At 37.8% G+C, this 23,335-nt stretch overlaps 1 protein-coding gene across 1 annotated transcript; it reads right to left on the bottom strand.

The window, feature by feature from the left end:
• Window positions 1-2,443: 2,443 nt before the first annotated feature.
• Window positions 2,444-14,674, bottom strand: barhl1b (BarH-like homeobox 1b). Its single transcript, XM_084136867.1, has 6 exons — window positions 14,598-14,674; window positions 12,569-12,689; window positions 11,092-11,205; window positions 6,694-7,835; window positions 4,933-5,155; window positions 2,444-3,901 (listed from the first exon to the last, which is right to left on the bottom strand). The coding sequence occupies exons 4-6, from the start codon at window positions 7,145-7,147 to the stop codon at window positions 3,610-3,612; spliced, it is 969 nt and encodes a 322-aa protein (XP_083992993.1). The 5' UTR covers window positions 7,148-7,835; window positions 11,092-11,205; window positions 12,569-12,689; window positions 14,598-14,674; the 3' UTR covers window positions 2,444-3,609.
• Window positions 14,675-23,335: the final 8,661 nt, after the last annotated feature.

Raw genomic sequence — 23,335 nt, 5'->3', positions numbered from 1 at the left:
TCAACGAGCTTAATCAGAGTCACTGATCCTGCGGCTCTAAGCCCTCCGTGTTGTGTTTTTGTTTGTCGGGAGATCAGCGAGACTCTATCCGCACTTCATTAACCCTGAGCCGGGGACAATCCTCAGTAAGAGCCGAGGGATTTACCACTATCCTTTCACATGCAAAAATCTCTGCGTCTATTAACAAGACGGAGGAGCTTTTCTTGCAATCAGCTGCGCACTTCGCAAGAATAACCCTTTTCATAAATATTGAGGGGGGTCATCAGCCTCCATGTGATAATTTAAATGTTTGATCTGAATTGATATGTCTTTTTTTTTCTGTCCGCCTGTGATCTTGAATTTGCTGAACATTTTAGTTGATTCTCTTGTATTTCATATTATTATTGCAATTATTGTATTAACATTATTGCCACTTTTATTGTCATCTATTTTTGATGGGTTTGCAATATTTTACGCAAAATAAGCATGCCAAAAATAACTTTGAAATTTTGCTTTTTTTTAATTTATTTTAAATGATTTTGTTGCTAATTTCCCAACCTCAATAACAAACATTTAGTGAAATGATGTTGAAAATGTCTTCTCCCTCTTTCTCTCTCCTTGAGTGATTCGTGGGCAGGGGCCCCGCAGAATGACATGTGCTATGCGAAAGTTTGCTGCAGGAGCCCGACCGATCACACGTTATCGACGTTCAATTAAAAGCTATTAAGGTCTTTTGTCTGCTCGTTAATTTCCCATTCAGTCGCCCTGTCAGAGCAGCCCCTAAACCCTGAGCTCTGTGGACCGGTCTCATGGTTGGGTTAAAGTCAGTCTTAGGCTCACGGAGGGGGGATGAAGGGGGGGTCCCGTCATGATGCCGCTGACCAGATGTCCCCTTGCTGATCCGAGCCGCAGTCAGCACTGCCCGGTGACCAGCTGTTGGGAGCGTTTGGCAAAGAGCAGCAAACCAACACTCTCAAGAAAGGCTATGGAAAGAATCCATTTCCAAATGGGATCATTTAGGGCACTTAAACAATTACACACTTAGGTGACCATTAATATTTCATCCACATATTGTTTATGAAAACTAAATGAAACGACATGGTGACGCTGTTATAAGAGTGCAAAGAAGTCTGTCACTTTACTCCTGTAGACACAAGACAATGGAGGCTGACAAGTGTTGAGTGTGTGCGTGAGAGAGAGCGAGATGCCCAATGCCCAATCTCTCAGTATTTCCCTTTTTATCATGCTGCCATTAAAAGGAACATCGTTTAAAATTGTATTGAAACTGGCTCATATGATTCATGATCAAAATGATATTTAAAGTATGACCTATTAATAAGAGGTAGTCGCGTCTAACTTGAAAATATGAAGGTAGAATTAAGTTCCCTAAATCTCCAGGCGTTTCTGAAAGGTTAGGTTGGTGAACGTTCGCTTACTTGGGTGCGACATTCTTATTAACTTCTTCTTTTTCTTTTTTTTTTGTATAGGTTCGACAAATTAAATCCACGATGCTAACCAAATAGTGTGGGGTTTGAGCAAAATGTCTGACAGTCATGTTTAAAATTATTCAAACACATTTGCCAGTAATAGAGTTCTCCGAGTTCGAATTTTATGATATTGCTATCACTGGCGTTGTTTACGTTTATTTTCATAAGCAAACTTTTCCTTTTCATTAAATTACTATGTAAAAATCCAGATACATTTCAAAAGCAATGAATTGACGTAGGCTAAGCAGTGCAACTAATATGCGTATTTTATTGGTTTTACTTTTTTGGTCTTAATCTTTTTTTGTGTGTGTGTGTTTCATGCTGAGACTTAGTCCTTTATGACTTTTAAAATTAAAACACTAAGACAATTTATGCTATTCAAGATAAACATGAAGTCTTTGGATTTCAGATATGGAGGTACAAATAAATCATTATTTTAATGACTATTTATTCCATTTATTTTATCCTCCAAAATATAAAATGTAGCCTATAAAATTAAATAAATTATAAAATTATAATTATGTGTTGGCACTTATTCCAGGTATACATCATATGTAATATTTTATCATGGAATTACTTAAAGATTGCTCCTGAAATAGGTTAGAATTATCATTCAGGTAGTTAAAAAATAAGAATGATTATAGAATGCATTTGTTTTAGGTTTTTTTTTATTTCACGTAGCAAACGTCAACGTCAAATGTTCTTCATTGGTCGCAGCACATTTTATGTTCATAATGACACATACAATGGTTGCAAGTTATTTTCCTTGTTGCAAAGTGCAGTGGTAAGTTTTTGAAATATGATTTTTCTTAATTCATAAATTTTTATGTGGCAGTGTTCAGGTCTGGCGCGCGCATTATGCACCGGCATACCTTTTATATTGACTGTTGGTTTAGAATAATTGAATTGTCTGTGAGAACACGAGTGTGTATTTATCCAGTATTTGTATAGGCTACCTCCACATTCTCAGTCAGTGGTAAATTAATGAAAGATCTTTATTAGCACATTTATAAAAGTAATTCTCCTTGCGTAAAGACCACCCTCCCCCGCACATCCAGCAGTTTTAAGAGTTTTCCAGAAGTTCACACCGCTAAGCACACGGGGGCACGAACGAAAATCATTTGGGATTACGAGAATCATTACTTCACAAATCATTATTCTCAATATACAGCTTCACCAAAAAGAATGACAAGATATTTCAACGGTTTTATACAGAGTTATTGCACAATGCCTGGGCGAACACTTCATTTCCTTGACGTCTTATAGATCACAAAGTGATCTGAAACGAGGACTTGGCGTTTTCCCATCATCATCATAATCATCAAAGTGATACTGCTGGCAGTTGTGCAGGATTACAGAAACGAAAAAAGCAGCACAAAAATAATCGATTGATAATCGATTAATAATCCATCTCGTCCAATCCACTTGCTTGTTCTGTTTAGGTATGGAACTCCGTATACCATTTAACTGTTTGTCAAATAGAAAAGTGACACTATTTAAGTTGCTTTTTCATTTTGTAGAGACGTTTTGATTTCTAATGTGCTGCTCACGTCAATCTCACCTGTTAACGTAAGGCTTGGAAATATGATACAAAAAGAGAAAATTCGAGATTTGTCTTTCAACATAAAACAAAATATTCTTATTTACACTTCTTTTCCTTTGTACATTTTAGAGGGTCACTACAAAGCCCACGATTTATTAACGTGTGACCTGGATTTGATCTCAGGATAATTAAATATGAATCTACCATTTAAATAATCTTTGCGTCAGGGATTCACCAACAATTCACATTTGTAATATTGGCTAGATAAAGTAATAATAACAATAATTTGTGAAACGAAGCGTCCCTGTAAGTAGGCTATCATGTCCCGCTATTATTGCGTTCAGTAGCCTCACTGTTTGTATTTGTTTTCTCCAGATTTAACCTTTAGGGTAAACAAAAACATATAAGTAAAAAAAAAAAAAAAAAAACGAAAATAAATAATTAAATAAAGTTGAAAAAAATGTCTCTAACCACTTTTTGTGTCTCAGCTTGTTTTTGTGGCTTTGTAATATATTTCGAATGTTTTGTCACCAATAAAATTGTTCTTTGATGGTGGAGTTCAGAGCTGCCATGTATTGCACCGAGTCCGAATCGCGGCGTTCATCGCGGTGGCGTTGGTCTGGACAGCACGCCGGAGAGGGGGGGCAGAGGCGGCGGCTCGTTGGCGCCCTGGAGACCGTGCAGGAGAATCCGGGGAACGAGAGGACGCTGCAGCGCCGGCGGGGGCGCCGAGGGTCCCCTGTATAAGTACAGCGCTGCTCCAGGGTCCAGGTTCGACACCAGGCTTTGAGGGTAGAAATACGGCGAGGGGAACATCCTTTGCAGCGCAGAATAATTCCCAGCCTCCGCTAACAATTCCAGTCCGACCGCCGTTTGCCTCTTCCACTTCGTCCTTTTTTTTTTCCAAGAGTAAAGAGAATAATGTTAGTATAGAAAAAATATTCAATGACTAGTGTTTTATGTACTCATACAAATATGTGACAATAGAAAAGAAATATCACCGTATTGCACTACTATTCCCAAGCGAAACATAAAACCCAGAGAAAGTTCATAGAAATAAAAACAGAATCCTCTGTGATGTATCTCCTATTTCTAAGTATCTGTATGAATAACAATTTTAACGACACAATTCAACGTTAAGGAGAGAAAGGACAAAAAAAGAAAACAGTATTTTACATCTGAAAGGTTTATAAAATGAAATTAGATTAAATGCCTCTCCATATGAGGGTCATAAGTGCTGAGAGTTATGGGAAAGTTTTTAGACATTTAATTCACATTAATTGTGTATATAAGGTAAAAAGCAGGCATCAAATGACACATATTTTAGTAATTAGTTTTTATCAATAATGAGTCATTTTATTTTGTCGAGGACGCATGCATCATTTGGTTCAAATTTGGTTTTAACTCTATTAGATTGGCACGAAATTAGATGCTGCAAGAATGGAAAAATGTGCAAACAAACCACTTGTAGATGTACAATATAACTATTAATGTATTTTGATTGTATTTACTGTATTTATTTTTGGTTCCATTTTGTAGTTCTTTCTAAAGCTATAAAATAAGAATTAGGCTATGTGACTGTTAGAGCCTCTTCAAATACGAAAAAGTTAGAATTAGAATATTTTATTATATGTTTAAATGTTAAAAATGTGGATATTAATTCTGCAGCATTTCCTTTCGTTTTAGTGGAGCAAAACTGAAGCAACAACGTCACCTGACATGCATTATTGTTTTTGGCAGGAGACTCCACAATCAATGGGAAAATAATATGATATAGGCCTGTATACCCAAGAAGCACATTTTCGTCAATACGAGAAAATTACCTAGATATTGATATCAGAATAATTACAATTTGATTATTATTATTTGAATGTTTCTGGGATGTGTGCATTTATTTCTGTTTCCAGCTGGCCACATGCTCACCTCCTGTTCTGGTACCAGGTTTTGACCTGCGTGTCGGTCAGGTTGAGAGATGCTGCCAGCTCCATTCTGTCCTGCACGCTCAGGTACTTCTGCCGCTCAAAACTGCGCTCCAGCTGGGCGAGCTGATGGTCAGTGAAGGCGGTCCGCGCTTTCCGAGGCTTCTTCAGGCGAACCTGCGGGCTGTCTCTGCTGCTCGAGATCTCCCTGTCGCCCTCCTCTTTCACTGAAACATCACATATAACGGAAGGGCATTGATTAATCCACTTTAACACGAGTTAGTTAGCCAGACCATGTGTTTCAGTATTGACAAGTCGTTATGCTGTCAAAGGTTTCCACATATTCTATGCTAAACCCTTGATGTTCTCGTGCGTGCCTGTAATTCTTTCAAGCAGTTTTCAGATTTTTATTTTCAGAATTTGGAATACACGAGGGCTGTGATATTTAATTTACCCCTATCTCCCATCTAAACCAAACTCTTTTCTCTCTGAACCCAGAAAGAGAGGGACACGACGCGAGAGACCTTGCCAGTCGAGTAGTTGAGTCGTATCTCAAGGAGCACAATAATCCGGCTAATTGAGCCACAAGGGATGGAAACCTTTCAACCGAGACCGGAGAAACTTCACAGGGACGGGGATAAGAGCGAAATAAAGAGCGGACCGACCCCGTGCGTTACAAATCTGATTAGCACTGGGACAAATTGCATCAAATCCCTGAAATATAAGGGGGTAGAAAAGGCAAAAATCAAAGCGGCGCGCACACTCTTTACACGCGCTCTGGAGATGGAATGGCTTTGATTTGGTGAGCATTCATTTTGATCACCGCGCCTATAGACTTGCCAAGCTAATAATTTCATGATGTGAGAGTAGAAATGTATCTGGAATCATAGCTGAAGGTATAGGAGAATAGATGATACCCATCATGCCCTACTTCCACAAAGAGAGCAGGATTGTGATTACACTTTAACAAAATCATCAGAATCAGTAGCGACAACACCAGTCAATAGGCCAAATATATGAACACCAACAACCATAAACACGTGCAAATCATTATGCTCATATAACAAAATAAATATATAGCCTAATAACAATAATATTATTTATAATAGTAATAATATTAAAAAGTAATAAAAAAAATTATGGCATATTCCTACATTTATCAATAGTGCTGGCCTTTGTGTTTGCATCATGGAATCAACCTAATGGTATGTCACAGGAAACGGTCTATCACTCTGTTTTTCCTCAGATGTAATTTCACCTGGACAAATCCTTAATTAATCTTGCTGATGATGTTTCTTTGTTCACCTTCCTTTTCCCTGCTCGTAACAATAAGCTTAAAATGTACAATAACATACACTTGCAAACAGCGCATAACCACACAAACAAAATTGAATGCACTGAAGCCACAAAAATGTATTCAATATTTTTGCACTATGCATTATTTCAGTAAATATGTTTTATATGAATATTACGATAGTTGCTTGTAAATGGTTTTTGATTATAAAAGGAGGATTATGTCGTGCTTTCTATCTATCCACCTATAATCTGCTTTTTATAGCAAAACTGGCTATAATTGAACGAATGAAATAAATAAAAGAATCATGAAAATTCTTTTTATTTCTACCCCTTAATTACTTTAAAAACATAGGCAAGGACAGTCAGCAAGCCAGCCTGCTTGAACTCTTTGCTATATAAATATGTCAAGTTATAATTCATGTGCTATACTATTAAAATACCATTAAAAACGAGCTGTTATTTTTTTTACCTTTGTATTCACTGTCTGACGATGAGTTACTGTGGATCTTTTCAATGAAGTCGTCTGCGATTTTAGATGCCAGTCTCCCCGTCTCCTGTGTCGGCTGGCCGTTACTGGAGTATGGGGCACACGCCGCTAAGGGTTTACAGTCAGCCAGAATATCTCTTATTAAGAAGGATGAAGTGACAGTCCGAGGTTGAGATCCAGCAGAGATCGGGCCGTGCTGTAAATGGGACGCGAGCACGAGCGGGTGACCCTGTCTCTGCGCCGCATCCTCACCGCACTCCCGCCTCGGAGACGGAGGAGAAGAACAACCGCTCTCTAAGTCTGACCTGGGGCTGAACTCCAGCGGGGACCGGCATTCCCCTACCAAACTGTCCCCCTTCGCGATGACTGGGCTTCCTGGCCTGTGGGATAGCAGGGAGTCGATTCCAAAACTGGAGCCGTTGGTGGACGCTTCCATCTCCACACTGCTGCTTGCGTGAAGCTTCTGTTCAGATTATCATCTGCATTCAACCAAGTTCTGCGTGAATGGCGCTCGATTTAATAGCGATCTATCCAGGAGAAAAATCCAAAGCGGAATCGGAAATGAGAAATATTCATCCCCTGTCTGGGGGAGAAAAAAAAAACCGTTCTTCTTCCTTGAGGACTTTTAGTTTAAGTTTAAAAAGAAAAAGGAGGTTTCTTGAGGAGGTTCTGTATGGAGTACACAGACCCTGCCTCCAGTTTTTTTCTTCTTAAGCTCCTCACTCACTCCTTAAAAAAATCGATACAGCCTAAATATACTCTAGGCTGGCAAATTTAATTAATTTTTTTCAATCCTGGTATTTTTCGAAGACGCCAGACGCATCGATGGTGGTTTTAAATTATTTATCAAATTATTTCAAAAAGCTGTTCTGAAGTAACAGTGTTAGTGTAAAACCACAAGGTAGCCTACTTAGAGGGCGCGCGCATTTCAGCACCACGGACAGAAGCAAAGCGGCAGCAACTCGAGCCTCGCGCTATTGAGCAGCTGAAATTTTCATCAGTTCAAAGGTAGTTCGCTGTGGCGAGTTGTAGAGTGGAATCCGGATGGAAAAGGCAAGTGCATTCTGTGCCAGCGCAGGTGATGCAATGCGAAATCGTTGGACGGTAGAGCGCAGGGAAAAATGCTGCGAGAAGACAGAAGCACAAATGAGGTAATGCAGGTTAAATACACACATTGGGGAACGGAAAGTCAGATAAAGCCTAACAAATGAACTTGTGCACAACTCAGTGGCTAGGTTTTTAAGAGCACCCCTTCCACGTGAGTCCCCAGCGACTCGCTTCCATTGGTTAGGAGGTGTTTTGGGGTGTTGACTGGCTCGGTAAGATGAAACTGGAACCCCCCCCACGCCCAATAAACCCCTCCCCACAGGTCGCCCACTTTGATTAAAAGAGACACTGAATTCATTAGGAGACTGGGATCCAACTGTTTACAGGCAATTTTCAACACTGTTTGCTTTCATTACATCATTGATGAGCCTTATAATGGGGTTATTATGAGGAGTGGGGAGGTTCTTTCTCTCCTCTGCTCATAGCGCGCGCGGAGTCACGTCTTGACCACTTTCTCACAATTCCCATTTTTCTTATATAATTCCCTTATAGTTCCTACTAAAAGTTGAATTTAAGCATTGATGTTATTTAATTCTAATTATAATATTTTAAGACACTTCTAACATAAAATTCTGGCCTGAAGGCATCTAGATTTTTTTTAAAGCCAATGACGTGACACTCATTCTTATTCAAAAATACACAAAGAAATCCAATTCATACCCAAAATGACATAAATACACTTTTGTTATGATAAACATGTTTTAAGTTTCTGTATTAAAGTCATTTAATATTTTATTTATATTAAGGGAATTTAAGTATCAAATATCTGATTGTAAGTGAGAATGTAACAAAACAATTCTCATTTAAAAGCTGAATTTAGTAGGAATGTTTGCATACAAAGTTTTGCAAAAATAAATAAGCAGAGATGCAATACATGTTTTAATACATAAATGATTACCAATATCTGACATTTTATATATTTGTCCGCCAAATCAAAGTTAGTGTGGCATAACCAACATGCAGGAAGCCATCTTGGTGTCATGTGACATGACAATCATAAAGCAGAGAGAACCCTCATGACTGTTTTAATTATTAAAGTTTTAATAATTTCACATTTTCACATAAATATTTTATTCTGGTCGAATGGATTAAATTCTTGATATTTGTAATGCAAAACTGCATTATATATAGGCCATTTAAAAAAAAAATGTTTATAAAAATAATTATGTTGTTTACACTCAAGTGTATTAAGGAAACTATTTTAGTAGCCTAGGATATTTTTTACACACTTGACTTGATATATTATTTATATAATTTGATACTTATAGCCTATCGGACCGGCTTTCTTTTGTTTAAATTGTGTAAACTGTAGAAACATTACTGTCAACAACCCATAGTAATAATGAAAAAAATAAAGAAAGTAGCCTAATAGGCCTAATTACTTACAGGCTATTAAGCCACTACTACACTACTATTAGTGCTTAGTTCTATCATTAATCGTCAAGATCAGAATAAGAGTTTGTATTTGTGCTTTAATACCATAACACAGGGCTGTTAGTGTTCTTTTCTTTTTCCAATGCACAAAACGCGATTATCGAACAACCGTGTCGTTTAGTTCATAACAACTATCAAATGTATGCAATGTTAATGAGCAATAATGAGGGCGACTACTCTTTCTGAAAGCCCAGCGTGACACAAAACTCTAACATGCATGAAAAACTATTGTCCTGCCTTTCACGTCTTTCTCTCAAACAGTTAGCCCCTCGTGTTTTTTCGACAGGTCCCAATAATCGAGCCCCCCATCAGAACAGCAGATTGGAAGCGCTATTCGGCCGCAGACAACGGCAGGTTAGTGAATCCGCTCCCCGCTCCCAAGGGGTGTCAACGCGGCTGCAAGCTGTCACGATGAGGCGGGGTGCAAGCGCACTCACTTTAGTTTAGAGTCTCATAAGGATGCCCACTGCGTGTGATGGCGATCTTTCTTTTCTTAAGTCTCTGTGGCAGGCCATGACAGGAGTTATCTAGCCTATCAGTGGCATGTTTTTGGCTTTATTTGTTAGATAAATAAAATCCAGACCTCTTAGTGCAGCGACAACAGGTGCGCTGAGACTTAATAATTTTTTATATGTACTTAAAATGTTTAATAAAAACTAATCTTTATCTTTTATCAGTTAACCAATAAAGATAAAGTGCTTAACGGCTGCCTTGGTGTACAAGTCTTCTGCTTTGCATTGGTTTTCCTTCAATTGTCCAAACAGTCAGAAACCTTGAATGGCTCAAAAACTCTTTTAATTTAAAGCACTATGGCCTGGTATTTACTTGAGTTTTTGTTTTTTTGCATGTTATTACATTTAAAAATGACTCCAATTGTTTTACCAATGTGTTACCAAAACGTTTGTATAATAAGTAAAAGCTGTAAGTATTAAGCAAAACTTAACGAGTAATGCATTTATCTATGAGCTATAGATAGATAAATGCATTAGAATATATATATATATATATATATATATATATATACACACATACATATATATATATATACATACATATATATATATATATATATATACACACACACACAATTCTGCAAAAAGTCATACCAAATTGTAATTGATCTTATATGACTTATTGATAAAGCTTTAGTGATTGACTTAATACCAATACCATACCAAACTTTTCACAGAAATCCTGGAATCCTGCAACCGGAGTAAAACTCACCAGACAGTTTGTTGAAAGAACAATTCATATAGAGGACAGAAAATCAGGAACCTGACACACCAAATGGAGACGCACAGAAACGTCCTCGAAAAATCTGTCACTCAAACACTTGTATTTAATGTACATCCTCTGATTGTTTGAAGATTTGAGGAAGAGGCAGAAGAGATGAGTGGCAAGAGGCTTCAAAGACGTTTGATCTTGCCTCACCTCAGGTGAAAACAATGTTTTGAATTTCATTTATTTATTCTGTTCCATGTTTGTTAAATATATATTTGGATATGTTCAGGAAAATGGTACGTCGTTCCTGGATAAACTTTGGCATCGCTGTCATTTTGAAACATTGAGTAAAACATGCCTTGGATTTAAAAAAAAAGATGTGTAAAAGGAATGAAATGTTGACTTCAGTCAACAAACAAACATTGTACGGGGGAAAAAAAAAAACGGGCACACCCTGGACCAGTCAGCGATGCAAATGATGCACCTTAAAGCCATCAGGTGTGAGATTTGACAGAAAATAATGAGAACCGCTGAATCTTTTATAAGGTTAACACTCACATTTCCCAGTCAGCTGTCACACAAGAAAGACTTTAGCGCATTCACGCTGGAGAAATATACCTTTATTGGCTCATTAAAGCTGACAGGGGGTTCGGGACCGCCAGCACTCAGGCTCGGGACCGCCGGTGCGCCACCCCGTTTTGTGTCAGTAATTTGCAGAGGAGATACACCTACCTTGAAAAAAAAGAAGGGGAAAATTATGAAGGGAGCAAGAATGAGAGAGTGAAATGGCAGAAGCTGGTGGGGCGAGTGCTGAAAGATGGGGGTGCCAGAGATAGGGTGGGGGGGGTGTAAGGAAGGGCCTTGGGGGAGGGTGGAAAGATCGCTTGCACGCCAGGAGTCTGATTCTCTCCTAATTGGAAGCATTGGGCATTGTCAACTGAGGATTTTCAGTCGGTCGCTGACAGGTAGAGTCGTCAGGATGATAGCCCACTTGTCAGCGCAAAACACCAATAAAAACAAACCACTTTTGATTTAATTGGAGGCCTAGCCGTAGTGGGCTAGGACTGAACGGGTTGGGGGTTGTGGATTGCTTCAGGGAAAAAAACGGCATGTGCGAGTGTGTGTATCGAAGGGTTGTTTGACAAAGAAATCATCACTTTGTGTAAAACCACCCGGAGCAGTGGCTCACATCGTCAGATAGAGGAGAGCAGGTCGTCGTTATTCTGTGTGTGTGTGTGTGTGTGCGGGTGGTCACTTCCCATGGTGCTGAGGTTACAGGAAACACAGAGTTTGATTTGGTCTCTAGAGGCCTAAAGGCTGTTCAGCACTCATCACTTCGAGTGTTTCTTCTCAAAAATGCACGCTCAGAGAGATATTGATATGGTGATACCTCAGAGAATGAAGCAGAAGAAGAGCTGACCCTACCTGACTTCTGCTACAACCACCTCACCAAGTACAAAAAAACCTTTCTGCCTCTCATCTCTGCAGGTGGAATCACATTCTACACCACCAAACTGAAATCACGGTATTCAGCAAACCGATTTTTCTTCATGTGAAAATGCTGTATTTGTTTGCTACTGTATGCAAGGGTATAAACAAACAACTGGATACTTCGAGTGGTGAGGCTTGTTAGTTTTAATGGAGCGTATATTGTTAATTTCGAAACGAACAGATTAGAGAGAATGGAAATTTTGACTGAGCTTTAAAATATCACATTAAAATGTACAATATCTAAAAAACTCGCCCAAAACAAGGCAACTGGGTTTGCTACAGAGGTATAAACACACAGCCACTGGTGCTCATTGGATACATGAGAGGCAAATATCAGATGAAACAACAAAATATTCCAAGGCACTCACATGGTTAACCGTAAAAATCCTTTAATAAGTCATTAAAACATCAAAAGTGTTGATAAACCTGTTTCTGCCTTCTTCAGGATCCACATCCATTGTTCACACAAGCATTCTTTAATGCGTTGATCAACACTTTTAATGTTTTAATGACTTTTACACTTAACCACGCGAGCACCTTGGAATATTTTGTTGTTTCCTCTAAAAAAACTTGATTAGTAAAGACCAAAGAAAGAACTACTTACAAATTGCACATAAACTCAAGGTGAAGACTCCTGACTTCTGTCACTCACTATCCTCCCTCCATGTCCAAGTTCATCAATAGGTCAGTGGTTTATAACTCTTGACGGACTTCAAAGAAGACATCTGCTAAGAAGGAGATAAAAATAGTGGTGAGGAGCCAACAAAGAGGCAGAGGAGCTTGTCGGCTATACATCACCTTGGTTCCATCTATAGATTTTAAATCTCTCTCCTTTTCACATTTCTTAAAAGTCATAAGTTATATGACTTCATAAGCATATATGTCTTCTAAACAAAATCTTGAAAAAAATTTAAACTCATTTTCATTGGATCAGAATTAGAAGAAAATATATATGCAACCATTCAAAAATGTTGGGGTCAGTAAGATACATTTAAAAGTAAAAAAAAACAAAAAAACTTTTATGCACAAGAATGCATTAAATTAATCACAAGTGACAGTAAAGACATTTATAATATTTAAAAGCTATCTATAAAAAATCTGTTCTATTGAACTTTTTCTGAAGACTGGAGTAATGATGCTGAAAATTCAGCTTTGTCATGACATGACTATAATATATTAAAATAGAAAACAGTTATTTTAAATTGTAACAATTTTTTACTGTATATATATATATATATATATATATACATACATATATTAGGGCTGTGAAACCATCCAAAATAAAAGTTTGTGTTCACATAATATATGTGTGTGTACTGTGCATAATTATTTTGTATATATAAATACACACACATGCATGTATATATTTAAGAAATATTTGCTTAAATATACTGTATATATATTATATATAATTTGTTTTATAAATAAATATAAATATTTTATATATAAATAACAAATTTTTCTTAAATATTTACATGCATGTGTGTGTATTTATATATACAAAATAATTATGCACAGTACACACACATATATTATGTGAACACAAACTTTTATTTTGGATGCGATTAATCGCGATTAATCGTTTCACAGCCCTAATATATATATATATACTGTATATATATATATATATATATATATACTGTATATATTACAATATTTATATATATGTAATATATATATTACATTTGATGTAGAATAGTCAATAAATACTGCATTAAGCCAATTAGCATTAACTTGTTGCTTTTTTCTCTCGAAAAATAATCATAATCACTTATAATTGCTGCCTCTTTGCGCTGCGGCCAGTTCTTTTTTTAAGGCCAAGTAAATGTAGAGTAGGGACAGAGCCAAGGTGGTTTTTCATTAAGGGTTCAGAGTTCAATGTTAGACCATTGCACAGCCATTACAGAATAATGGGGTGGGTGGGCATTGCTGTGGCTGGTGGTCCCATCCAGCTGCCACTGGGAGACACACACAAGCTGTTGGACAGAGGTAAAAATGCCCCATATACCCCGGACTCCAGGGGGTGTCAGAGTGCACTGCCCCTCATCCTTATCCCCTCTGTCAGGGCATTTGGGAGGGTTTTCACAAGTCGATAAATCATTGTTAAATGTTATTATGAAGCCATTGGGGAAACTGGCAGGAAACAGGAGTGACATAGGGAATGTAGGCGTGAAGGTGGTCTGGTCAGCCTGCCAAAGACACAGGGAAGTGGTCGGAGTTAGTGCAGACCTATTTTACATTTATATGGAGCTCATTCCCAGTCAGCATTGTGGATGCATAATTGTGACTTTGACAATCTCTTGGTCATTGAACATGACACATGTTCATGAAGATGACATGATGGTTGTACGAATGGCCTGTCTTGTTATCATAATGATGTATTTTGGTACTAAAGCACACATGTACATGCGCAGTGCATCATCCACATGCCAAAGTCCTCAAATTTAATCTGGTTTATATCTTATCCGATGTGCAGGTAATATGCGAGGTCAGAACGTCATAATTATCACACCTGTCATTGTTAGGACTGGTTCCCAGAGCCCCCCTCACCAGTACACCCACCCCCTACTGTGACTTTTATTGCTTCATTAGTGAACGCCACATGTTTTAGAGCACATTCTCCTTTCACTCACCAAGCAGAGATGATCACTGTGATCTACAGAGTGGGAACAGAGACCATAAAGAAGCACCCGGAGTCTCTTCTCGGCAGCATCCAAGATCAACTTCTCTACCTTGAAATAAAAATCACTTAATTAAAATGAGATTGCTGATTAATATATAAAAGCAAGTGTGAAAGATCAGCTAAATGTGCTACTTTCATTTATAATTAAAAAAAGTTTCACTATATCAACATTGACCTAATTGTTTTACATAATTAAGTTGAAATACATAATTTTATACATTTCTATCAGAGGTGGACAAAGTACACAACTTCATTACTTGAGTGAAAGTACAGAAACTACTGGTCAAATATTACTATCTGTCCGACGTTGGATGTTGGCGTCAGTCTGACGTCAACCCGACTTTCATTTCCAACCAAAATGCAACCCCTGCAACTAAAATCATCCCCTGACTGACGTTACTACTTTCTACTCAAGGACCTTGACAGAAATGTAGTGGACTAAAAAGTACGATATTTGTCTTTCAAATGTAGTGAAGTTAAAGTAAAAAGTTTCCAGAAAAACTAATACTCAAGGAAAGTACAGATACTCAAAAAGTGTACTTAAGTATAGTACTCAAGTAAATGTACTTTGTTACTGTACACCTCTGATTTCTTTCTCTCTCTCTATATATATACAGTATATATTTATTTCTGAAGATTCATGTGACACTGAAGACTGGAGTTAAGAAAACTGAATGTTTTTGACAGCTAGAATCATATTTCATTCAGCATATTCAGTAGCCGTTACTGAATATACGCTGAATGAAATATGATTCTAGCTGCCAAAAACATTATGTACATATCCATACAAGATACCATATGAAGTGAAAAAAATATAGATTTAGATCAGTTTTAAATATGCATAATGCAATTTAAGCAATCTTTAATTATTTCTCATTTTTGTATTTGTTTATAAATCAATAAGTAACGGACTATCAACGGGGTGAAACGTAACTGCTCTTCTGAACTGTACAGGTATTTGTAGATTTTCACACATTCTATATGTGTGTGTGTGCATACATGTGAAAGAAAGAGCGCGAGACAGAGGTAGAGGGGTGTGGGGTGCTGAGAATAAGACCCCAGCAAATGCTCATTAGAGTTGACCTTGGCACCAGGAGCATGCGTTTGATGGATCGGGTACAGGGCCAAACAAGCCCCCGGGGAGCCATGATCTTATCTCTTATTGTACACACACCTCCCTCCTACTGACCCTATCCCTGAGCACTCGCACTGCTCTCCTCTCCACGCATCACAGGCAGAATAAATCTGTGCTTGACAGAGAGAGAGAGAGAGAGAGAGAGAGAGAGAGAAACAGTGTCAAGGCATGGAGAGGAAAAGAAGATGGAGGCGAGAAAGAGAGAAAAACACACAGAGGCCCTGAAAAACCAATAGCTCACTGAGGTGTCATTAACCACACAAGTCAGCTGTACTTCTTCAGTCGAGGCGGCGCTTCCCTGAGCCGAGGAGATGGTAGGCCGCAAGACAGGGATTGGGAAGAGGGCGGAGGAGAATTGAGGAATAGAGCAAAATATGGAGATCAGCCTAGTGGAAAAACAGCTGATGAGTCTTCATTGCAATGAGTCTTTAGTCCTGTGGGACATGAAGGGAAGTTAGTTCCCAGAGCTTCAGCCATCCCTCTGTTCTTCCTCTCCTGTCGCAGCGCTCAAAATCTTCCCCTGTAACTTGTAGGCAGGGGACAGGCATGAGGCAATCAATACCTGCAGGAAGGTAAAATCTAGCAACCACTATTCACATGGGCTTCTCCCACAGCCACTCACAGAGATCTTTTATTCCTTTTTACTGTACCTGAAAGAGATGGAGCTCCTATGGGCTTCTGATGGAACAGGAGAGGAAAACGACTCTTTTAAGCATTTTATCTCAGATGAGCCACAACCCGAGAGTGTGAGCTAAAAAAAAAAACGAGTAATGGTCTGTGGTGGACTGCTGAGACTGGAATGGAAGAGGAGGCTTATGATGGCTATAAGCATTCATAACGTGATGCTATGGAAGACAGAAGTGCTTTCAGTGCTTCCCCTTGAAAGTGAATTCTCCTGAAAAATAAAGTTTGATACGATTATCTTCAACAAGCAGTGTAAAGGGTTTTAGAAGCTCATTTTATAACTATAATTTTATGTACACTACCATTCAACAGTTACATTTCTTTTTTTAAAGTAATACTTTTATTCAGCAAGGAGGCATTAAATTGATCAAAAGTGTGTAATGATAATAATAATAATAATAATAATAATTCATTACATTTATACTGCGCTTTTTCTCTGCACTCAAAACGCTTAGATACATGTATAATGTTACAAAAGATTTCTATGCCAAATAAAGCAGCACAATTGTTTACATCATTGATGATCAGAAATATTTCTTGAGCACCAATTAGCATATTAGAATGATCCTGAAATCCTATCAGTCAGTAGGATTTCAGATCCTATTAGAAATCATACTGACTCTAAACTTTTGAATGGATAATGTATAATTTGTAAAAAAAAAAAAAAAAAAGCATCCATAATTCTAGCAGATAAAAATTACAATACATTCACACATTAAACACAAAACAATTGCTCTGATGATGATTCAATCCATTTATAATACTACATCAAATGCATCATGAAATATTAAATTTGGTCACTATGTCCAGTTATATTATATTTCGATATGATCATATTGTACTTATTTTCAGAAGATATGCAGTATTGTTTTCCAGTACAATATCTACAAATCATCAAAACAAGGTACATTTACTGTCTGAAAGAGAATATGTTCATGAATATATCTTGAATTAAATTGATTTATTTTATAACGTTTTGAAAAAAATAATTACAAAAATTAAACTATTATTACATCTTCATGAACAACTGTTCCATCTAACGTGTACTCACTGAACATAAATCCATTTTTTATTTTATTTTTTAAGATAATGATAAATTCTCTAAGTGATGCACTGAATCTTCATTGTTAGAACGATGTGTTGAGGTACATTGCTGCATTTTTATCTCTTGTCACAAGTATACCTATATGACAAATGTTTGTTATGCATACGTATGTGTCTGAGGTTATTATTTCTGCTTTTAGAGCCATTTATCCAACATACTGAATGATTTTTGGTTCGGGACAGGTCGGATGGGTGAGCTGGACCATTAAAGCAGTTCTCTGAGCAGACGGAGAGAGACACACAGATGCCAAGCCCAGGTTATCACACTGATGGAGTGTGCCAGCTGCTGGCCTGAGGTCAGTGACTCCTTTGAGAGCTGTGTGAACGTCATTGAGAAATGTATTTTCTTTGTTTAAGTGGCACTGACCATTTTAAACATTGGCTACTTCACCGTTTGGTCTTAAATGCCTTTTCAAGTCAAGTAAATGAACCAAAATACACATATTTTCGTGGTCGTTTGACACATGGGACAGAATTAGCTTCCCAGAGGTAAGATGAATCCACCCCCCCTGTCCTAAGTTGCTGTCTCTCAGTCTTCTCCTGTCTGCTTCTTAACAACTGGGTGGGCTTGATGTCTTATCTCTGATATTTCTCCACTCTGGGCTCATTTCTGACAGTTGGGGATGGATACACAGCAAGAATGTTGCTGTAATTGCATCTGGTTGCGTCATGAAAAAGTAATAATGCACTGTCAAGGACGTCAAGGTGTCAGCGTTCAGCGGAACTGATAAGTTGTCGGAGGCCGTGAAAGTAAAGCCCCTTTCCAGAGCCAAGCCACCGGTGGGCTGCGGTAAGTTACGAGGAGGGAATTTAACCTGAAGGACATTTGCCAATTACCCATCTCTTTGTTTAATTGGAGGAGAGGTGGCATGGATGCAGAAATGCTTGTTTAAAAAAAATGCATTGTGAATCACAATGCCAGAATTCCTGGCTGCTATATGGTTTCCTTCAGTGGGGTTATATTTAGTCAGAGGCGAAATGCAGAGAAGAATTGACTTAAGAAGTGAAATAACACAGGAAACCTTACAGATTAATAGAAACAAGTCAGACACTAGGGCATCAGTCACAAAAACACTTATCAAGGTGAAAGGATTTGTAGAGACATATGTACTTCTGATTGCAGTAGTGATTTATGTATAGACCTTAGTCAGGGTAGCACCATATTTAATGTTTGAAAAGAATGAAAATGAGATTGTGAGGGATGGATTGCCTTCAATGGACTGTACTGTTGTTTAACAACATGCCAACTGTTCAGCTGATGAAACATCTTTTCAGAAAAATATCAGTTGACAAAACCTCCATAAAACAGTTTTGAAAGTTGTGAGTTCTGAAAATGACTTTTATACCTTTATACAGTGCATTGTATATTGTAAAGTCTGTAATTGTCATCTGTCAAGTCTCATTCTCATCTGCATAAAACTGATATCAAATTGAATCAAGGTGTGTATGTGTTAATATACCACAATAATTACTGTTATACTTGTTTTTCTTCATACACTAGGTCAAATGCCATCACTGGGAAAAAAGGCAAAGTGTTAAAGGGATAGTTTACCCAAAAATTAAAATCTTCATGGTTTCCGAAAACCATAATTGCAATTGTTTATTTCTTGTGTGAAATAGTGAAATGGAGGCATTTTCATAAGTCAGTGATCTGAATTTGAGAATCAATCAGTCGAATTCATGAACAAATCGATCAGAAACACTGTGTTAACTGCATCAACTGATTCACTGAAAAGGAGTCATATTGACCACTTTCATAATACTTTTCTGGTGCTGTTAAATCATTTTAAAGCTTGACAGCCCCAGTCCCTATATTCAAGATATCTTAATATCCTTCTAGATTGTCATTCTTAATTAACTTTTCTTTTGGAATCTTAATTTTTTTAAGGCCCTATATAGTTCAGTCCCATAGATATGGGGATCTCAAAGCAGCTCCATGTTCAAACTGTTACAATTTTACTCACTGTCAGTGATCGAAAACCAATTGTGGTTCACTTTGCACACAGCTGATACTTATTGCATTTAAACACGAATGTCTGAAGAATAAATGTTTAAACTTTTTCCCTCTATCAAAAGAGTTGCATAAAACATAACTCTGAGTACCAAGTTGTACCAAGGTACCAAATCTAGAAGGATATCTTGAATACTTTTAGAGTTACAGGCATGACAACTTTGGAAAAGGAATATTTATGGCACTCAGACAGGTATGTTCTATGCAATTGTGTTGATAGAAAAACATGAGATACATTTCTAGTTTCAACATTATTTGTTCTTCAGATATTCCTCTTCAAAAGAAAAAAAGCCAATTTACTCATGGAGCCACATTAACATGTCCATATCTCTGGGGTTGAACCATGGAGGGCCTTTAAAATGAAGACACCAAAAGGAAAGAACCAGAACCTAAAAGGATATGAAGGTATATTTAATACTTCTTGAGTTACAGGCATGCAAACTTGAGTAAAAAATGCTTTTTGCCATTTTTGAACTCTCCCCGTTAGCATGATGAAAACAAATAACGAAACAAAGATTGCTAACGTCAACAGAATTTACTAATAGACCATCCAATCTCTGTGTAAAAATTAAATAATGATGCTGGCATCTTTTTTAAAGTATTTTTTACACCCCTGTAAATTGGCTCCAAATCTCAGGTGAAAAGTGTAATTTTGACCCCCCTCTACAAAATAGTGGATCAGTAAATATACATCTGTAACATTTAATATTTTGGCTTTCATCACTATTTATGTTTGTCTTTGTACAGAAAAAATATTAACAAATTCCAAAAATGTATCCGGGGGTTCATTTGACACGGAATGACACTGCTAGCTTAGTTCCTGCTACTTCATTTGATACATTTATATTGTACAGCACAGTACTGGATTTAGACTAGAGTGAAGCAATTCCACACAAAACAAACAAACAGCAAGAATTTGCTGGCTGTTTATACTGGTCTAGCCAATCAACCAGCACTACTGTTAAAAAATTCAGTAATTCAGGGCCAGTACTTAAAAAAAAAGAAAAAAAAAGTAATACTTTCATTTAAATAAAATAATTGTATTAATTGAATTTTCTATTCATGGTTTCCACAAAGATAATAAGCAGCTAAACTGTTTTCAACATTGATAATAATAAGAAATGTTCCTTGAGCACCGAATCAGAATTCAGATTCAGGTTCTGCCATCACAGAAATATATTACATTTCAAAATATATTAAAATGGAAAACAGTTATTTTAAATTGTAATAATATTTCACAATATTAAGTTTTTACTGTATTTTTGATCAAATAAATGCAGAGTTGGTGAGCATAAGAGACTTCTATAAAAAATATGACAAAATTTTACCAACCCCAAACTGTTGGAACTGTAGTCTAGTTTTGCTGGTTCAGTTATATAAAAACACTTTGGTGGGATACCGGCACACCAGCATCCAAAACATAACCTGTTGAACAGCCTTGTTTCTTTGTTTTATTGATTACCTTAGAAATCACTCATAGAACGTTTAGATTGAATGTAAATCAGCTCATTGGTCTCTTACTACATATCCTTTGCATTCCTCCTCAATTCACCTCCAGATTTTCTCGCAAACAGGCCCAATACACGTTCCATCCCAAAGTTAAAGGGATAGTTCCCAAAAATGAAAATTCTGTCATCATTTACTCACCCTCAAATTGTTCCAAACCTGTGTGAAATTCTCTCTTCTGTTGAACACAAAAGAGTAACCAAACAGTTGATGGTCCCCATTGACTTTCATAGTATGGGGGGGAAAAATACATTAGTCAGTGGCATCAACTGTTTGGTTACTGACATTCTTCAAAATATCTTCTTTTGTGTTCAACAGAAGAGAGAAATTCACACAGGTTTGGAACAATTTGAGGGTGAGTAAATGATGACAGAATTTTCATTTTTGGGTGAACTATCCCTTCCAACAGATTCTGCAATAGAAGAAAAGAGATAAGGGCAAAAAGGCTGCAGGCTTTAAAAAAGAGATTATTTGGGCCAAAAGCCCATGGATTGATTCCATTGTATTTTAATAATGTGTCTATGGACTCACTTAGACATGCAAAGAGAGAGAGAGAATCACCAGGATTGACTCATAAGGAATCAATGTTTGAAGAGTGAAAGCCAGGGGGCAAAGTTCCCATTAGTTCCCAGAGTTGTGAAAGAACGCGTTAATCAGTTCTCACATCATTATCATGTCGACTGCTCATCTCCCTTCTCTCTTAACCCGTCGCTCCATCTTCTCGCCACCTTATTCCCTTTCTTCCGCTTGTGTACGTTTCGGATTGTTCGAGCGTTTGAGATTAGCTGACCTTATGGTCACTAGGGTGGTTTCAGACATGCACACATTGGCAAACAAAAGCATACACTTTTTCTCCCGCTTTCTCTCTCCCTTTGGATGCTCCCGAGCAAACAGTAACGTGACCCTGATGGTTTACGCCTCGGGGGTTTCTGCTGCCCCTGTGTGGCAGAGTTCATCCCCAACTCTCTCAATGAACTCACAAAGGCCTCAGTGTCCCACGAAACACGCTGCCACTCCCCCCGGTGGTTTTAAAGAACTCAGAGAGGGCCTGTGTGCGCATCCACGGTCCCCATAAGGCTCTGTGTAATTAAGCGCATATGCTCGTTAGCGGCCCGTCCTTCTCTGGATTCCCTCAACTTTGCATATACCTCTCTATATATATCCCCCATCCCTCCTCCTTTCCCCGTGGTTTGTCAGATGAAGTGATTGCTTCTCTCTCCCACCCCCTCAGTGGTATTTAGCTATTCTCATTTGCATGTACATGCCCTTGCTGTGCGGCCGGCGAGCCGCTGAGATTGATCAACAACGCAGCAGCATGTTTTATTACATGTCAGTCGGAGGCAGGAACCAGACGCAATGGGCACATACACGCACGCACACACACTCATGCATGTGCATGACTAGGTATGTGTGCAATGTAAACTGTCCATCTTTGTGGACACGTACACATACTGGCACAAGCGGACATGTGAATCTGATGTGTGCATCCATTTAAAGTTCAGGCAAAAATGAAAAATCTGTCATCATTTACTCACCCTCATGCCATTCTACAGAACACATATTTTGAAAAATGTCTCCGTGTTTGTTTTGAACCCAATTGACTTTTGTCGAACGGAAAAAAAAATCTCAGACAGAAAGAAAGACAATCAGGTTTGAAATGACATGAGGAAAATAATTACATTTTTGGCACTCTATACACTAAACATGTCAGTTACACTTTATTTTAATGTGTCCGTTACACTGTTATTATACATTTACGTACGGAGTAATATTATTAACTAATGTACTTACTATAGGGTTAGGGTAGGATTAGGGTTTGGTTTAGGGTTAGTTGCATGCAATTATGCCTAATTAATAGTTATTCCTATAGCAAATACATGTAACGTGTAACAAGGATACATTACAATAAAGTGCTACCAATATGTCTAACACACACACACAGTCAAGGTCAGAATCACCTTTCTTTTGCGTTTGTATTTTCTGGACGTGAGCATATACGCATCATTCCGCATCCGCTGTAAGGATCCAATCCAGTCTAGCTGACTCAATAATTTGCAATCTGCCCGGAAAAACCATTGAATAAACCCACAAATGGTGCCCTGAGATTCTTGTCGAGTTTCTTTTCCTGAAGAAACTGTTTTTTAAGACTTTGGCAGAGCTGAATCTGCCGTTTCCTCGGCTTGCGTGCCTGATAGATATTAATATGCGCAAACGGTGGATGCAGTACAAAACGCTGGTAATGAAGTGA

This window comes from Abramis brama (assembly GCF_963993115.1).
Source record: "Abramis brama genome assembly, chromosome: 15".
Lineage (NCBI taxonomy): Eukaryota > Metazoa > Chordata > Actinopteri > Cypriniformes > Leuciscidae > Abramis > Abramis brama.
Note: the sequence above shows the minus strand (reverse complement) of the source record. Positions and strands in the feature narration are given on the sequence as shown.